The sequence below is a fragment of the Myxocyprinus asiaticus genome, chromosome 18 (assembly GCF_019703515.2).
Source record: "Myxocyprinus asiaticus isolate MX2 ecotype Aquarium Trade chromosome 18, UBuf_Myxa_2, whole genome shotgun sequence".
In the NCBI taxonomy this organism is placed as follows: Eukaryota; Metazoa; Chordata; class Actinopteri; order Cypriniformes; family Catostomidae; genus Myxocyprinus; species Myxocyprinus asiaticus.
Window position 1 is genome coordinate 3,122,501 of NC_059361.1, and position 19,306 is coordinate 3,141,806.

At 34.9% G+C, this 19,306-nt stretch overlaps 1 protein-coding gene across 6 annotated transcripts in view; it reads right to left on the reverse strand.

Annotated features, from left to right (window-relative positions):
* Nucleotides 1–16,662, reverse strand: part of impdh1a (IMP (inosine 5'-monophosphate) dehydrogenase 1a) — a 33,434-nt gene extending 16,772 nt beyond the window's left edge. For 5 of the 6 annotated variants that reach the window (XR_007899816.1, XM_051724713.1, XM_051724712.1 and 2 more), the window contains exons 1-8: nucleotides 15,914–16,662; nucleotides 9,209–9,307; nucleotides 5,985–6,033; nucleotides 4,213–4,314; nucleotides 4,047–4,121; nucleotides 2,676–2,882; nucleotides 2,435–2,522; nucleotides 2,119–2,318 (exon numbers count right to left, since the gene is read on the reverse strand). Coding sequence is in view for 5 of the 6 variants with exons in the window: in XM_051724713.1 (XP_051580673.1) it covers nucleotides 2,119–2,318; nucleotides 2,435–2,522; nucleotides 2,676–2,882; nucleotides 4,047–4,121; nucleotides 4,213–4,314; nucleotides 5,985–6,033; nucleotides 9,209–9,307; nucleotides 15,914–16,146 (1,053 nt within the window). In the remaining variant the exon portion in view is untranslated. Of the gene's footprint in view, nucleotides 1–2,118; nucleotides 2,319–2,434; nucleotides 2,523–2,675; nucleotides 2,883–4,046; nucleotides 4,122–4,212; nucleotides 4,315–5,984; nucleotides 6,034–9,208; nucleotides 9,308–11,373; nucleotides 11,524–15,913 lie in introns of those variants that run through there. The other variant, XM_051724716.1, reaches the window with a different exon arrangement.
* Between the last annotated feature and the right edge of the window lie 2,644 nt (nucleotides 16,663–19,306).

Below are 19,306 nucleotides of genomic sequence, written 5' to 3' on the forward strand. Positions count from 1 at the left end.
CATAAGAGTCATTTGTTCATGAATCGGACTGAACTGGTCACACTGTCTGTTTCGCGCTATAAATTCAAAAGAACCGGCTCAGAAGAGTCATTTGTTCGTGAATCGGAATAAACTGGTCAAACTGTCTGTTTTGCGCTATTGATTCAAAAGAACTGGCTCATAAGAGTCATTTGTTCGTGAATCGGACTTAACTGGTCACGCTGTCTGTTTCGTGCTATAGATTCAAAAGAACTGGCTCAGAAGAGTCATTTGTTCGTGAATCGGACTTAACTGGTCACGCTGTCTGTTTCGTGCTATAGATTCAAAAGAACCGGCTCAGAAGAGTCATTTGTTTGTGAATCAGACTAAACTGGTCACACTGTCTGTTTCGCGCTATAGATTCAAAAGAACCTGCTCAGAAGAGTCATTTGTTTGTGAATCAGACTAAACTGGTCACACTGTCTGTTTCGCGCTATAGATTCAAAAGAACTGGCTCAGAAGAGTCATTTGTTTGTGAATCGGACTAAACTGGTGACACTATCTGTTTTGCGCTATAGATTCAAAAGAACCGACTCAGAAGATTCATTTGTTCGTGAATCAGACTAAACTGGTCACGCTGTCTGTTTTGCGTTATAGATTCAAAAGAACCGGCCCAGAAGAGTCATTTGTTCGTGAATCGGACTAAACTGGTCACGCAGTCTGTTTCACGCTATAAATTCAAATGAACCGGCTCATAAGAGTCATTTGTTCGTGAATTGGACTAAACTGGTCACGCTGTCTACTTTGCGCTGTAAATTCAAAAGAACCGGCTCAGAAGAGTCATTTGTACGTGAATCAGACTAAACTGGTCACGCTGTCTGTTTCGTGCTGTAGATTCAAAAGAACTGGCTCATAAGAGTAATTTGTTCGTAATCGGACTACATTGGTCAAACTGTCTGTTTTGCGCTGTAGATTCAAAAGAACTGGTTCATAAGAGTCATTTGTTCGTGAACCGGACAACCCTGTTCGCCCTTAATGTTTCATGCTCTAGATTCAAAAGAACTGACTCATAAGAGTAATTTGTTCGTGAATCGGACTACATTGGTCACGTTGCTGTTTCGCGCTGTAGATTCAAAAGAACCGGTTCATAAGAGTCATTTGTTAGTGAATCGGACAACACTGTTTGCCCTAAATGTTTCACGCTGTAGATTCAAAGAACCGGCTCATAAGAGTCATTTGTTCATGAATCGGACTATACTGGTCACGCTGTCTGTTTCGCACTGTAGATTCAAAAGAACCGGTTCATAAGAGTCATTTGTTTGTGAATCAGACTACAATGGTCACGCTGTCTGTTTCGCACTGAAGATTCAAAAGAACCGGTTCATAAGAGTCATTTGTTTGTGAATCAGGCTACATTGGTCACGCTGTCCGTTTCGCACTGAAGATTCAAAAGAACCGGTTCATAAGAGTCATTTGTTTGTGAATCAGACTACATTGGTTACACTGTCTGTTTCACGCTGTAGATTCAAAAGAACCGGTTCATAAGAGTCATTTGTCCGTGAATCAGACTACAGTGTTTGTCCTGTATGTTTCGTGCTGTAAATTTAATAGCGTTAGTGATACTAAACTGCGCTGCAAGAAACACTGTCAGAGTATTTAGGCACTGTGTTGTGTCCGCACTGGCGAATGCACTTTCGAGAATCGTGAAAGTAATCATCAGGTTCCGGTATTTTTTAATAATCTGGTTCCCAAGCCTACTGCCTGACCTCACTGATGCTCTTGTGTCTGAAAGGGAGAAATTCCTCACAGCTGTTTCAACATCTAGTGCAAAGCTGAGCCAGAAGAGTATAAGGGAGGACAAACTACCTATTGATGCCAATGGTTTGAAAATTAAATGTTCATCAAGCACATATGGGTGTGGTTTTTGGGTGTACACATGCTTTTGGCCATGTACTGTACATGGTGTACACTGCACTCCAGGTTCACTTTATTTTCACATAATTTGCATAATTTCAAATATTTTTTCTACTTAAACTTTACCACACAACGACGACACTGATCAAATCTCACATTTGAAAAGCTCTAAGGTAGATCTCCACGAGCAAGACTGAGGTTCAATGAGCACCCCTGAAAAGTTCCCCTTTTCCCTTTAGGACCCACCAGAACTATCACGTCCACTCCAGCCTGCATGAGCAGATCTAGCCGGTACTTGTCGTCCTCTCGGGTACCGATTGCAGCACCACACAGCAGCTGTTTGCGAGAGTCTTTGGAGGCTAAAGGATAGTCTCGGTTCTTCTTCAAATCAGTACGAGCTATTATAGCAACAAGCTCGTCACTGTCATTCACGATGGGCAGTTTACCTGAGATAAATCGTCATGAGGAGAGAAAAAAAGGAGTAAAGTAGAGATAGAACTGTAGTCAGTAAAGATCTGTAAGCATTTATAAACATAGACAGGACTGAAGGTAATGCTCACACCTTTTTTACTGCGCTGCAGAATATCATTTGCTTCCTTTAACGTTACACCTGCTCGGGCCACCACTAAATCTTCTCTTTTTGTCATTGCCTGGAGGATTAAAAGACTAATGAACTTTTATAAGTTATACATGCATATTATTATCATTTAGTACTTTTATGACAATTTGAAAAGACAGCATGGACCCAAATTATTTTCTTATTACAGGTTGTTGGTCTAATTGCAAAGTTACAAATCACAAACCTCCTCCAGCGGCCGATCGTAATCTTTCTCTGACAGGAAGTCGATATCTCGTGATGTAATGATGCCCACCAGCTTGCTGCCCATCTTGCCAGTTTCAGTAACCGGGATGCCTGAGAAACCGTGCCGTACTTTCGCTTCAAACACATCACCGACCGTGTGCCGCGGACTCATCACTACTGGATCTGTGATGAAGCCCTGCTCGAATTTCTGCCAGCATTACACAGAACATACAACATTATGACACATTAAATCATTGTTATAATTAAATCTTTACTTATTACACAATGATTTGACTAATATAACAACTTTAAAATTATGATTTCACATTGTTACATTATAATTTATACTTAATTTATACTATATTATACTTATACTATCATTTATACTACATAATCATTTTTAGAATAAATATATACTGATACAATTGTATTAGTCTAATAAATTCTAATAAATTAATAAATCATTGTTATAATTAAATATTTACTTGTAACATTATGATTTCACTAATTTATTAATTAATTATGATTTTACATTTTATTAAATTATAATTTATACTTAATTTAAAATATGTTATAGTTATATTATAATTTGTACTAATGCATTTTTATTAGTAAAATAAATTTAATAAAATTATTAAATCTAATTTAGAACGTAGAAATAATTAAATCCTTACTTATTACATTATGAGTTTGATAACTTTACAAATTATGATTTCACATTAAATTAAATTATAATTTATATGTAATTTATACTATATTATACTTGTACTATCATTTATATGACATTATAATTTTTTTAAATATATATATATATATATATATATATATATATATATATATATATATATATATATATATATATATATATATATGATTAGTATAATAAATACTAATAAATTACTAAATCTAATATAAAATTTATAAATACTTAAATCCTTACTTGTTACATTTTGAGTTTATTACTTTAATAACATTAATTTTAATTTATATTACATTATAATTTATACTAAATTATAGTTTATAGAATACATTTATACTAATACATTTTTAGTGGCTTAATAAATACTAATATATATATATATATATATATATATATATATATATAAATATATATATATATAATTTTTATAATAAATAACTAATTTATTCTTCATATTATTATATTAAAGATAAACTTTTAAATGTACACTAAACTAATAAATGTATAATTATAAATGTATTAACTTATAAACATATTAAATTGCACTTAAAATGAAGAGATCACTGTCTACAATTCAGTCTACAGTTTTATTGTTACAGTATTCAATGCACAGTTTTAAAATTGGCATTACTGAATACTCCAAAAGTACATCTTGTCGATCATGTGACTAACCTTGACTTTCCGAACTTCGTTGGCCTGGAACTCGGGTGTGCAGTTATGATGAATGATACCAATCCCGCCCATGAGCTACAGAACAACCAGTTATCAAAATGTAATTGCAGTGTTTACGTGTGCGAGGTGTACTCTGTGTGGATTTGTGTGAATGTGTGTTACTTACAGCCATAGCGATAGCCATGGACGACTCGGTGACCGTGTCCATGGGAGATGAAATGAGTGGCGTCTTCAGGGTTATCTTCCGGGTCAGGGCAGAGGTCAAATCCTGTGATATTATAATGCATGACCGTCATATACTCAGAGTATAAGGGCATAAACTGTCTGTGTAGACAGATGTTCTGCCGAGCTTTGTGAACTGCAATGGGCCTTAAAATGAAAATTCTGTCATTATTTATTCACAAAACTTTTTTTCTACTCTGGGACACAAAAAACGTTATATGCAACAAAAGCATTTAGTGATCGGGGCTGTCATACTACGTAAAGCACTATAAAAGTGCTATAGTTTATGCAGTCTATATTTAATTTGTGCTATTTTCCAAGTCTTCTGAAGCCATGCAATAACACACATGAACAACAGGGTTTAAGGCACCCCTTAAGGTAAATGTGCTTTCTTCTGCTCGCAATCAAGATTGAAAAACAAAAAAAAGGTTCAGTTTTATTGAATAACGATGGAGCAACATAACTTAATAATAATAGAAGGTTGTTTTGATTATAATTGTTTTTTAATCCAGTCTTTTACCCCACAGATAACTCTTAAAACTTGAATAATTTTGAGACAGCAAGATGCTTTTTTGATTAACAAATTAAGATCATGTTTATTCAAAATAAGCACTTCAGAAATGGGTTAACTTCATTTTCATTCAATTTGAATCACATCTGGCATTTCAGAACATCTCTTTTGATTTCCTTTAACTAAAAAAACTACAAATGTACAAAAGTATTTTGTTTAAAAGATTAGATTTTTATTAGCTACACTGATGTGCAACATTTTAAAAGTTACAAATTGTTAGATCAAATGCCTAACTTTAGACACTGCACGCAATGATCTCATGGATCAGGAACATTTTGCAGTGCATAGAAACAAACAATCAAAGAACTGTGGTAATATGTGTTGCTATTTAGTGTTTTGGGAGAAAATAAAACCAAAAGTGCCTTTTGTTGTGTGGGAAAGAGCTTGTGAACATTCCTTATGTGTTTCTTGGAAGAAATAAAATTCATACAGGTTTCGACCGACGTGAGAGTGAGTATATGATGACAGAATTTGCATTTTTGAGTGAGCTATCCCTTTAAGCTCACCATTTACAATATGCCAACTCTGAGTTGCGTCAACTGTTTTTGTCAACTTGTAGACACTGTCATGTCTTATTTTTCTTCTCTCTTACACCTGTGTCTCATCATTAAACGTTTATTAACGCTTAGTTTAATCTCTGAAGTGCTAAAAGAACACAAACAGCACTGTGTTGTCTCCCTTTGCTACATCAGCAATACTGGGAAACACACAAACACTTTTCAAATAGGCTTTAAATTACTTATAGACAAATACCTAACAGAGCTGCAAATACACCCAAAACAAATACCATAAAACCAATCTTAAAAGAATTGTTTTTCAACTTACAAAAATAGTTAAAATTCACAATAACAGCAAATAAGTGTAACTGATGTGTTAGTTTATAATGTATCCCAGGAAAGTGCACTTGGTGCATCTTTAATAAGAAATATGTTTAAAGTTTTAATTCTAGGGAGACTGGTATTTGTGTCGTCTCCTGGCCTCTCTCATATACACACACCTGAGCACCACTGCCTGTGACAACATGCCCAGATCACCTGGGAACATATGGATGCTAACACCATCATACATGCACAGACTGTCCTCTGCAGGTCTTTTACCATCTACACAGAGTCAACTCATCACCTTCTCTGAATGCTAATACTCACCACTTCATCAGATGTGAAGTCAATGAAGCCAGGCAGAATCAGAAAATCACTGATGGAGGAAGTACAGATGGCAGAGTTAAGCAACAATGACCATTTAATATGCAGTTCATAAATCAGAACATTATCAAAATTACACATGCACACACACACACACACACACACACACACACACAAATCTCTATCACACACTCTTCAACAAGCATAAAACAAAGCAAGGTTAATTCACAATCTCAAAGTGATTGGGATACGATTATGCTGGTTTATGCAAACGTTTGCAAAGGGTTCAGAAACTTATTTTTTTAAATACTGGAACCTTGTTATTTTTATGACTTTCAGTAGTGTACTCCAATTCCCGAATGATTGACTCCTATGAACTGGTCCTTTTGAATCTCTAGCGTGACCAGTGTAGTGTTATTCCCAAGCAAATTACTCTTATGCGTCGATACTATTACATATATAGCGTGAAACTCACAGTGAGACAAGTGTGGTCCGATTCCCGAACGAATGACTCTTATGAACCAGTTTTTTGAATCAGCCCAAAACTCACTGTGTGACCAGTAAAGTCTGATTCCCGAATGAATGACTCTAATGAACCAGTTCTTTTGAATCAGCGCAAAACTCACTGCGTGACCAGTAAAGTCTGATTCCCAAGCAAATGACTCTTATGCGTCGATACTATTGAATATATAGTGTGAAACTCACAGTGCAACGAGTGTGGTCTGATTCCCAAACGAAAGACTCTGATGAAATGGTTCTTCTGAATCAGTGCAAAACTCACAGCGCAACCAGTCTTGTCTGATTTCCATACATATGACTCGTATGAGTCGATGCTTTTGAATATATAGCATGAAACTCACAGTGCGACCAGTAAAGTCTGATTCCCAAACGAACGACTCTAATGAACTGATTCTTTTGGATCAGCGCAAAACTCACTGCGTGACCAGTAAAGTCTGATTCCCGAACGAATGACTCTTATGAAACGGTTCTTCTGAATCAGCGCAAAACTCACATTGCGGCCAGTAAAGTCTGATTCCCGAATGAATGACTCTAATGAACCAGTTCTTTTGAATCAGAGCAAAACTCACAGCGTGACCAGTAAAGTCTGATTCCCAAGCAAATGACTCTGATGCGTCGATACTATTGAATATATACTGTGAAACTCACAGTGCAATGAGTGTGGTCTGATTCCCGAACGAATGACTCTTATGAAACGGTTCTTCTGAATCAGCGCAAAACTATACAGTGCAACCAGTCTGATTTCTGAACATATAACTCTTATGAGTCGATACTTTTGAATATATAGCATGAATCTCACAGTGTGACCAGTAAAGTCTGATTCCCGAACGTATGACTCTAATGAACCGATTTTTTTGGATCAGCGCAAAACTCACTGCGTGACCAGTAAAGTCTGATTTCCGAACATATGACTCTTATGAGTCGATGCTTTTGAATATATAGCATGAAACTCACAGTGCGGCCAGTTTAGTCCGATTCCCAAATTAATGACTCTAATGAACTGATTCTTTTGGATCAGTGAAAAACTCACAGCGCGACCAGTAAAGTCTGATTCCCAAGCAACTGACTCTTATGAGTCGATGCTTTTGAATATATAGTGTGAAACTCACAGTGCAGTGAGTGTGGACTGATTCCCAAACAAATTACACTTATGAAACGGTTCTTCTGAATCAGCGCAAAACTCACATTGCGGCCAGTAAAGTCTGATTCCCAAATGAATGACTCTAATGAACCGGTTCTTTTGAATCAGTGCAAAACTCACAGCGCGACCAGTAAAGTCTGATTCCCAAGCAAATTACTCTGATGCGTCGATATTATTGAATATATTTTGTGAAACTCACAGTGCAATGATTGTGGTCTGATTCCCAAACGAATGACTCTGATGAAACTGTTCTTCTGAATCAGCGCAAAACTCTCATACATATCGTCAAAACTCTCTCAGACATAGATGCCAGAGTACAAAATGAATAAAATCCCAGATGTAGTTTATTTTTCAACCAATAAAAATATGAAAAAAACAAAACTGGGTACATAACATGGGATTTTTAACCCTAAACAAGCCTGAAAAACACACAGGGGACTCTTATTTTGAAGTGAAGAAGACTTGGCTCCATTACAATGCTCTATTTTTAATATTTACCAAATTACGCTTTTTATAGCCTATTTATTATTACTATTATTCACAATATATTGGAGACATGAAGGGACGAGGGACATTTCCCCTCGTCAAAGTCAAATTTTTCTTTGCACACCTTTGCTTAAATAAAAAAAAGCAATTATCAAATGAACTATCGGCAACTATCGGCGTAGATGTTTGCCGATAATCGATAGTTCCAAATAGCAACCATCGGCACCGATTAATTGGTAAAATCGATATATCGGTCTACCTCTAGTTGCTAGTTTCTAACTTCAATTACAAAAAAATGTATGGTAGCTGACAAGCTTAAGTGGTCAAACAAAACACCTATTAACTAACAGTAACATAAAATTAAACATTAAATGCAAACTTGAAAATCCTGTATCACGCCAGGTGGCAACTACATAGTAGAAAATGAAGCAACGATAATCCTTACTTCAAAGCATGGAAATGTTTTGAAACAAGGAAATGGGGATTAGATTTTTCTGTTTGGATCAGTAGAACCCCAGGAGGATGTGTGAGAAGACACAGTTCAGAATGTCCTGCCCTGTGTGGCCTAACTCTCATAAAACCTCCATTAGACCAGATTAAACACTTCAGCCAGCATGATAAAAATAGACACAGAGACCACTGCTCAGCAGACTGGGAGAGCTTAAACACACTCGTATTCACATGTTCATATGCAGAATGTTGCTACTGAAACCTTTGGACATTTAAAGGACTATTGTGCATGTTAAAATATATACAGCGGGCATGCTATGACGTCCGAATCGTGGATGCACTGGCTTTTGCATTGCCCCATAAACACCAAATGCATGTGCTGGGACTGAGCACTTGAGCTCACCGTTGCTATGGAGACACACAGAGGGTTGCCATAGAGCTGAGGGCCATCTCACTGACAGATGTCCAAAGAGATGCCTACCTAGAGTGCATGCGTGTGTGTTTTTCAGAGTAAAAGTGCACATGATTGGACCTGCTTTGAAATGACACTGTCCAGTTGTATGTGTCTGATTAACAAGGCAGGAGTCCAGAAAGGCTCTATGTGCACATGATTGTAATTTTTTAGACTTACTTGTATGTCAGACCATCTCCGATGGCAAAGAGCTGTTGGGCAGTGAGTCCATCCTCTGGAACATAACCAGTTCCCCCGCTGATCAGGTAATCAGCCATGCTACAACCATACACACATAAGAGAGAAGTTGTGTTGTGACTGTAAGTATATGCATTGTCCTATAGTTAAAAATTGGTTGCAACTTTGTCATTTGTATTTGCATTGCCAATCCATAAACAAAACAGATACAGTAGCAATGCACAGTGTATGGAAACAACAATGTGAAGCAATGTTACAATGTTACACCTAAAAAATGAGGCTGATTTTGACAGAGAAATTAAGCATGCATGTTATACTCAAAGGGATAGTTCACCCAAAAATTTAAATTCTATCATTATTTACTCACCCTCATGCCACTTCAGATGTGTATGACTTTCTTCTGCTGAACACAAACTAAGATTTTTAGAAGAATGTCTCAGCTCTGTAGGTCCATACAATGCAAGTGAATGGTGACCAGAACTTTTATGTTGCCTTTATGTGCTTTTTTTGAGCTTCCATGTCTTCAGAAACAATATGATAGATGTGGGTAAGAAACAGATGAATATTTAAGTCCTTTTTTACCATAAATCTCCACTTTCACTTTTACTTCCTCATCCTTTCTTCTTCTTTTGTTTTTGGGGATTCACATTCTTCGTGCATATCGCCACCTACTGGGCAGAGAGGAGAATTTATGGTAAAAAAAAGTACTTACCTTACCTATCATATCCCTTCTGAAGACGGATTAAACCACTGGATTCTTATGGATTACTTTTATGCTGCCTTTATGTGATTTTTGGAGCTTCAAAGTTCTGGTCACTATTCACTTGCATTGTATGGACCTACAGAGCTGAGATATTCTTCTAAAAATCTTCTTTTGTGTTCTGCAGAAGAAGGAAAGTCAGACATCTGGGATGGCATGAGGGTGAGTAAATGATGAGAGAATTTTCATTTTGGGGTGAACTATCCCTTTAATGCAAAACAGCATTTTGCATATTTCTTTATCATTACTATGCATGCATGTGTATTACCTCAACTTAGTTGAATATATGCACTTTTACAAATAAATTTGTCACACCACAGGACTATTTAAATTAACTGCAACAAAGCTAAAAATGTGGTTAAAACAGTGAAATGGTGACAAGTCACAGTAAATTCCCATCTAACAATCTTCCTGGTTCCTGGGACATTCACTTTTGGTTAGCGTTTTATATATATATATAGTTATATATAACAGAAATGGACATTTGTTTTAGGTTGTGCATGGTTCTTGTAACGTTCCCCTAACGTTCCGTTAACCTCTTAATTATGGAAAACTTTCTGCAGCTATAACGCAACATTACATCAATAATCAATCTACAAGCATATATACTGTATATAAATACTGTATATGTATACGTATAGTTGTTCTTTTTGTGATTTTAACTTTAAACTGTGGGATAAAAACAGTGGCCACTGTACATCCATAATCAGGGTCTTTTGAACCATCTGTTTATATCTACATATTTTGTTGAACCAGTATTTCTAGAAAGACATATTTGTTTTAAATGTTGCTGGAGATCAATTGAGGGCATTGAAAGACTGAACATGATCAGCTTCTCATCTCTTGTAAACACAGACTGAAGCCAGCCAGAAATAAACCGAAAGAGTGTCTTCTTATGTTTAACCGCACTCATGCCACAATTCAGCCGACAGCATGTCTTTTTTCTTCATTTGGTAAACCAGACTCGGCCCAAAACTCAGCCGATTTTGGTTGAACAGACTCAAGCCAATGTTCAGCCAAATGAATCCCTGTCTTTGCTTTGTTTCTTTTGGTTGACCGGACTCACACCAGACTTCAGCCAGATGCTCTTTCACATAAAGGTGTTAAAATTCCACTGCCAGAACCAAACCAGAAGTGCCAAATGTAAGCCAGATTTGGCCCAATTTCTGTTGCTATCTGGGTAATATTTGTCTACCCATATAATACACAGCTAAAAGAACAATACTGATACTGTTACGAGATAAAGACCTGTTGAAAAGGTGGGGGGAAAAAATGCAAAATGACAAAAGCAACTAACTTTCCATTCATTCTCATCAACCTGAACGATCTAACAACATGCTGTGTATAACCACGTCAGATGGAAAAGCAAAAACATAATATGACTTACAGTAAATAGTTACTTTCTCTTTCGCTATTCTGAGTACACTTCCTTCTGCTGAGGATCCACTCTGAATTAAATCATCTCACATTAAAGTGCATTAAAGATCATTCTGGATGGAGGGTCTCATCCGTGTGTCCGCAGACTGTCAGCAGTGTGGACTCACAAGACATCCAGTTTAGGGAGCGAAAAGAGGAGATGACAGCTTGATTTGACCACTCCCTAAACCAGGTTTTTAGCGTGTTCTGAAAGCAGCATTGCAATTTGATTTTAGTGAATTAGTCCATTCATTCAAGCAAATGTAAGCACATAAAATAACATTAACATAAAATAACATTAACATAACATTAACATAACATTAACATAACATTAACATAACATAATATTACATACCATTAACATTAGCATAACATTAACATAATATTAAAATAACAATAACATAATATTAACATTAACATAATATTAAAATAACAATAACATAATATTAACATTAACATAATATTAAAATAACAATAACATAATATTAACATTAACATAATATTAACATAACATAACATAACATAACATTAACATAATATTAACATAACATTAACAATAACAGAACATAACATTAACATTAACATAGCATTAACATAATATCACCATAACATTGATATAACATAACATAACATAACATAACATAACATAACATGACATTAACATAACATAACATTAACATTAACATAACATAACATAACATAACATAACATAACATAACATTAACATTAACATAGCATTAACATAATATCACCATAACATTGATATAACATAACATTAACATAACATAACATAACATAACATAACATAACATAACATAACATAACATAAACATAACATTAACATAACATGACATTAACATAACATTAACATAACATAAACATTAACATTAACATAACATAACATAACATAACATAACATGACATTAACATAACATTAACATAACATAAACATTAACATTAACATAACATAACATAACATAACATAACATAACATGACATTAACATAACATTAACATAACATAAACATTAACATTAACATAACATAACATAACATAACATAACATGACATTAACATAACATTAACATAACATAAACATTAACATTAACATAACATAACATAACATAACATAACATGACATTAACATAGAATTAACATATCACCAAAACATTAACATAACATAACATAACATAACATAACATAACATAACACAACATGACATTAACATAACATTAACATAACATAAACATAACATAAACATTAACATAACATAACATAACATAACATAACATAACATAACATTAACAATAACATTAACATTAACATTAACATAACATAACATAACATAATATTAACATAACATTGATATAACATAACATAAACATTAACATTAACATAACATAACATTGATATAACATAACATAAACATTAACATTAACATTAACATAACATAACAACATTAACATAATATTAACATAATATTAACATAACATTAACATTACATTAACATAACATTAACATTAACATAATATTAACATAACATTAACATAATATAATATAATATAATATAATATAATCCCTTTTTGCTGGCTTTCAAGAGATTACATTAAAATGTGTAAAATGAATAAACTTCTAATGCATGTTTGATACAAAATAGTTGTTGTAATTAACAACAAAATGAAGTTGGGTTTAGTTTACATTTTAAAAATTGGATATTAATGTTTAATGCAGTCTTGGCTACTCAAGTTTTGCAGTGCATTTTGAACAAAAGTTGCAATGGATTTTGTTGTACATAAGAGAGTCTATGACATTGTTTTGCCCATAAAAAGCCTCTTTTAACATGTATCTAACTGGTTGTGCTGTCATGTGAATCTTTTACTGATGGATGTTTAATCCTGCCCTCTCAATGTACACAGACGTGCTGTTCTTTCCAGGCAGGATTTATACTCTAAACAGCAGATTAAACCTAAAGTGCACTATAAATGTAATCCGCTGTTAAATTTCAATACTTTTCTTCTCATCTGTTGAGAAAGAAGACTCTAACGGGAAAGAGAAGTGGAAAGATGACAAATTCCTGATATTTCTTTTGTAATTGTTTAACAGCAATGTTTCACATCATTTTGACAGTCTCGTATGAAATATAATGTAAAAAAGTCAAGATGTTACTTTAAGGAGCTATTTCTTCCTGATCTGAACATTAAAAAATTTATTTTGTTGGTGTAACTTGGGTTGGTCAGGTTGATTCAGTCATATTAAATAATACTTTTTGTCTTGTATAAAACCCATTTAGATGTTACCACATGAAGTGCATATTTTACTTGGTAAACATTTTTACAGTGAGAACAGATTGATGGTGTACAAAGAAAACATTGTGAGGTGCTTTGAAGACGATTCATTTTTTATTTGGTAATGCCAAGGCAAATATAAACCCTCTGTAGGTTGTTGGGTCACATCTAATATTTTAGAGTCACACTGTCCCTGTGGCCACAGTTATCTGTTTATCAGCTGAATCCCCTGGCAGATAAATACTAAAGTAAACCTCAGAGGACAAAGGTGTCAACCCTTGCTTGACCCTCAGAGAAGCACCTGGGTCACAGTAGTCAGTGTCAAAGCTGGGATACTGTATAATAATAAGACAACTGTACAGCGCCAGATCCAGGTGAAAACTCACGGCGTTTTTGAAAGGAAATCTTTCTGAGAGTCAAAACAACATCACAGATCCTTGCTGTGGAAATTCCCAATGAATAATTGGGAATGCTGGCATGAGTGGCCCCAAACAATACTTGACCACTTTTCAAAATGCACGCTTTGGAAGCAAAACTATCATATAAATTGTGTAATTATTAACTAAGATATACAGTAGTTTCATTGATTTTATTTACAGCAACTGATGTACATTAATTTACTGCCTTGCTGTTTTCATTGTCTTAACTGTTGATTGGACCAAAAAAAATAAAAATAAAAAAGTCTAAATAAATAATTTTTTTCCCATCATACTATCTATAGTGTCAATTACACACTGTCAACATAGAACACATGTTAAAATACTGTATAAAGACATTAGTCACTCACATAAACAAAAGGGAGGCAAAGTCAACATGTGGTATTCACAAAACTGTTTAAATTATTAATATTTCACAACAGACACACACTTTGCATTTTATATGTTAAATACCAAGGGTTTTCAAACTAGGGGGTCATAAGGGAGTGCGTGGAGGTCCATGCAAAATTTCATAGAAAAAAAGTGTAAAAACAAATATGTAAAAAATAAAATAAAAAATGAACTTTACATGATTACTGTTTCATTCTAAAATCATTCGATTAATCATGATTATTTTATTCTATTGGCAGCCATAGTTTTTAACAGTAAGATATGAAAAAAGATAGATACTTATTTATTTCTACGTTTTCCTCTCTTATTCTTTGCAGCGTACATACTTTAAGAATTGTGTTGTACCTTCCTGGAAATTTTCTGTCACTGTTGCCTTGAGCTTGTTTACTGGGGGTTGTAATAAATGTAATATTACTTTAATAGTGGGTAGAAAACAGATAAACACAATATAAAGTAAACAAAATAAATAAATAAATCAAGATATATTTTATTAATGTCTTATAGCTTTAGTACAATGAAAAGACAATTATTTAATTGTACACACAAAATATTGTCCATATTATATTATGCTTATTTTTATCACACAATAAAAATGGGTCTTTATACATAAAAATATATAGCTATTTTTATATTTTTTAGAAAGGGGTTCCTCTCAAGGGGATCATAATTTTCGGGGGTCACAAATTTTGAAAGCCCCTGTTATATACAGTACAATGGGGTCCAAAAGTCTGAGAAGGCACATTACAAATCTGGGATTCAAAATGTAACTTTAACTTGGAAATAAATGGAAAATTATAGGATTTTGTATGTCATAAAATTAATTAAAAAAAACATATTTAAGATACTGCACCATTTTAGTTCACCGAATCAAAGAAGCAACAACATACAAAACACTAAAAAGTTCTGAAATCCAAATACATTTTCTGAATCAGTTTGTCACTCAAAATGACATACTGATAATTTGTAATGAAAAGATTTTGTTTGATATTAGAAGAATGCACAACAGTTGCACTGTATGTTGCTACAAGCATACATGTCATTATCAGACAAGACCTACATTAAAGGGATATTTCACCTAAAACTGAACTAATTACTAATGCCGTTCCAAACCTGTATTACTTTCTTCCTTTCCTCCGTGGAACAACAAGCGAGATGTAAAATATTAACCTCAGTCACCATTCACTTTCATTGCATCTTTTTTTTCATACAATGAAATGAAAGAATAATTAAGGTTAACATTCTGCCTAACAACTCCTTATGTGTTCCACAGAAGAAAGAAAGTCATATGGGTTTGGAACAACATGAATGTGAGTAAATAATGACATAATTTCCATTTTTGGGTGAACTATCCCTTAATATCGTATACTTCAGAAGTACACATCCACTAGGGTTTGTTCTCACCTCTCTGGTTCATATCCCGCCTGTATGCGGGTGGCACTGTAGCGCTGGGCGGCCGTCTCGTGCCCGTGCCCATGCAGGGTATTGTGGGTAAACGGCCCGCGCAAGTGGTGGTCCGAGTCTCGTAACGCCCCCCTTGGCCTGGTGGGCTCCATGTCCCCCACGATACGCTGGTAGTCGATCTGGTAGATATCTCTGTCCCCGTCTATATAGCGGTCATATCCGTGCCCGTCCATATCAGCAAAATCCAGCGGGTCGTCCTCCACGGTGGCCCTATTAGAGCCCAGCCAAACCCCCAAAATCACCTGGCCTGTCTGGATCCCCCCTCGCCTGAGACACCTTGGTTACTTCTGTCTGCACAGATTCAACCACTTACACACACTAAAAACAATATAGAATAATATCAAGAGGTGGATAAGGGCGTACTCAGTTAGATTTGTATTTAATTTGCATGGGATATGAGCATCCTCCACACCACAGGCTAAAGTCGTGGAGGTTCCTGGTTTCCTGAAGCAGTTCAGACTAAATTCCCAGAAGTAGAATGTCCAAGATGAGACTTGTGAGACTCCTTGTTTTGGGAAACAAACAAAAAAAAAAAAAACAACTAAATTTCCAAGGTCAGGTAGTATGTTTTTTGGAGTCCTCCTGGTTAATAAGATGCAAGAGGAACCAGTGATTAGAGAGCTTAAAGAGAACCAAACAGTAGTTCACTGAAAGGCAGACAAGTGGAAATTCAGCTAAGCTCTGTTTCTGACAGTAGCGCGTCACTTTCATAAAGAGGATTGGAGCATTAAGTGTGCGTGTGTGTGTGTGTATTTGTACAGGGGGAGGAACTTGTGGTGCTTGCATGCTGTTCACTAATAGAGTGAAGGACAGGGGGTAGAGGTTTATGTACAAGGCTCTGCCTCTTGCTTCTTCAAAGGTAATTCCACTTGCATATGTTGTGCATAGTTTGTGTGGATTAAAAGTGTGCATTTGTGCCAATGAAAAAAAAGTGGATACAATTTATTTGTGCGTCACCCACATTGGTTTGCATGTAAGTGCATGCACTCACCTCCATCACTATGTGTATGCACAACCTGGAAACGGTTCACAAACAAAGTCAAATCCCAGGGTGCATTGATGGAGTGTGTACAGCCCTGGAGAGACTTCTGGTTGGAGCAACAGAAACAGCAGAGATGGAGAAAATCTGCTTTTGACTGACTAATTACACACAGACGCTCTACAAGATGTGCTCCAGCAAAACTGTGGCTTGAACAAACATGCCCCCCTGTTTGTCTGCACAGGACAATTGTCCTTCCTTACATCACACATTTGTCAACCTATTTATTTTGAAGAAAAGGCAATAAGCTTTCATCTTATAAACTGTGCAACTGGTGCTATTCTTGGGATTTGCACCTTTACCTGATTTTATAGTGAGGTTCAAAAAGATAAATAGATATTAATAGATATTAATGATTTTCATTGCAAATTATAGATTCAGCATAACAATTTGAGTAAAAAAAAAAAGGTGCAAAATCTGATGATCCTTGTTATCCCCTGCATGATTTGAGAACTGCATCCACAGAGTATTTTGTGTGCTTAACAACATTTATAAAATTACTTTTCCTATATATTGGAGTTAACATTGTCAATGTCACAAGGTTGCTTATTTGATGATTGACATACAGTAGAAAACTCTATAATATGATCAGTGTTGGGTAGTAATGATTACATAATTAGATTACAAAAATCAAGCACTTGTAATTGGATTGCATTACATTTAAAATGTGTGTTTAAAGGGACAGTTCACCCAAAAATGAAAATGCAGTCATTGTTTACTCACCCCTGTGTTGTTGTAACCCTATATGACTCTCTTTCTTTTTTCTTAACCCAAAGGGAGAAACTGTGAAAATGTTGTGCTCAGTGATGTCATATAATGGCAGTTTATGGTGACCACCTCTTCAAGCTTCAAAAGAGTACAAAAAAATAAGGCTGGGCATAGAAATGCATCAATTCTTTGTCTACAAACTCTTAAGACATGTTTAGTAAGTTCTGTTCTCTGTTTTGGTTTGCGTGTGTTGTAGGAGGGTGATACTGGAGGAGAACAGGGTTATGGGTACAAGGGCGACACAAATAGGTGTTTATGCTGCAGGATGTTGTGTTGTCATCAGGTCTGTCAGGTATTCAAATCCCCTTGACGTCTGTGTGCGTATCTTCTCAACTAATCAGGATGAATTAACAGACTTATGTAAGTGCATCAATTGTTCTTACACTGCCACCATCTGGCAAACCTCCAAAAAGAACAGGATGAAGTGAGTTGAACTGTGCATTTAGTGGTTACACTGTTAATGGTATAGCTCACCCAAAACATGTCATCATGTACTCACCTTCATGTTGTCCCAAACCTGTATCACTTTCTTCTGTGGAACACAAAAGGAGATGCTTGGCAGAATGTTAGCCTCAGTCACCATTTACTTTTATAGAATGGAAAAAAAGAGGCTCATATTCTGCCAAACAATTTATGTTCCACTAAAGAAAGAAAGTCATACGGGTTTGTACGGAGCCCCAAAGAGGACAGGGCGGGCATTTCTTTCTAAAATAGTTTTGCGTTCCCTCGCAATAAATTTAACATGGTTTTACTAAAATAACCATATTTTAACCTTGATATTCGTAGTAAAACCATAATAACAATACAGGAAATCAAAAACTATGGTAATAAAAATCATAATTTTGTGGTTGTTTTGATTTTACTACAAATATCATGGTATCAAAATAGCTACAGTAACCACAATAATAACCATGGTTACTATATACTAGATACAGTATACTGTATTAAAAGCATGGTTACTTAACATACTTTTCATTGTTACTACAATACTACTATAGTAAAACCATGGTTACTATATGGATACAGTATACTGTATTAAAAGCATGGTTACTTAACATACTTTTCATAGTTACTACAATACTACTATAGTAAAACCATGGTTACTATATGGATACAGTATACTGTATTAAAAGCATGGTTACTTAACTTACTTTTCGTAGTTACTACAATACTACTATAGTAAAACCATGGTTACTATAAGGATACAGTATACTGTATTAAAAGCATGGTTACTTAACTTTTCATTGTTACTACAATACTACTATAGGAAAACCATGGTTACTATATGGATACAGTATACTGTATTAAAAGCATGGTTACTTAACATACTTTTCATAGTTACTACAATACTACTATAGTAAAACCATGGTTACTATATGGATACAGTATACTGTATTAAAAGCATGGTTACTTAACTTACTTTTCATAGTTACTACAATACTACTATAGTAAAACCATGGTTACTATATGGATACAGTATACTGTATTAAAAGCATGGTTACTTAACATACTTTTCATAGTTACTA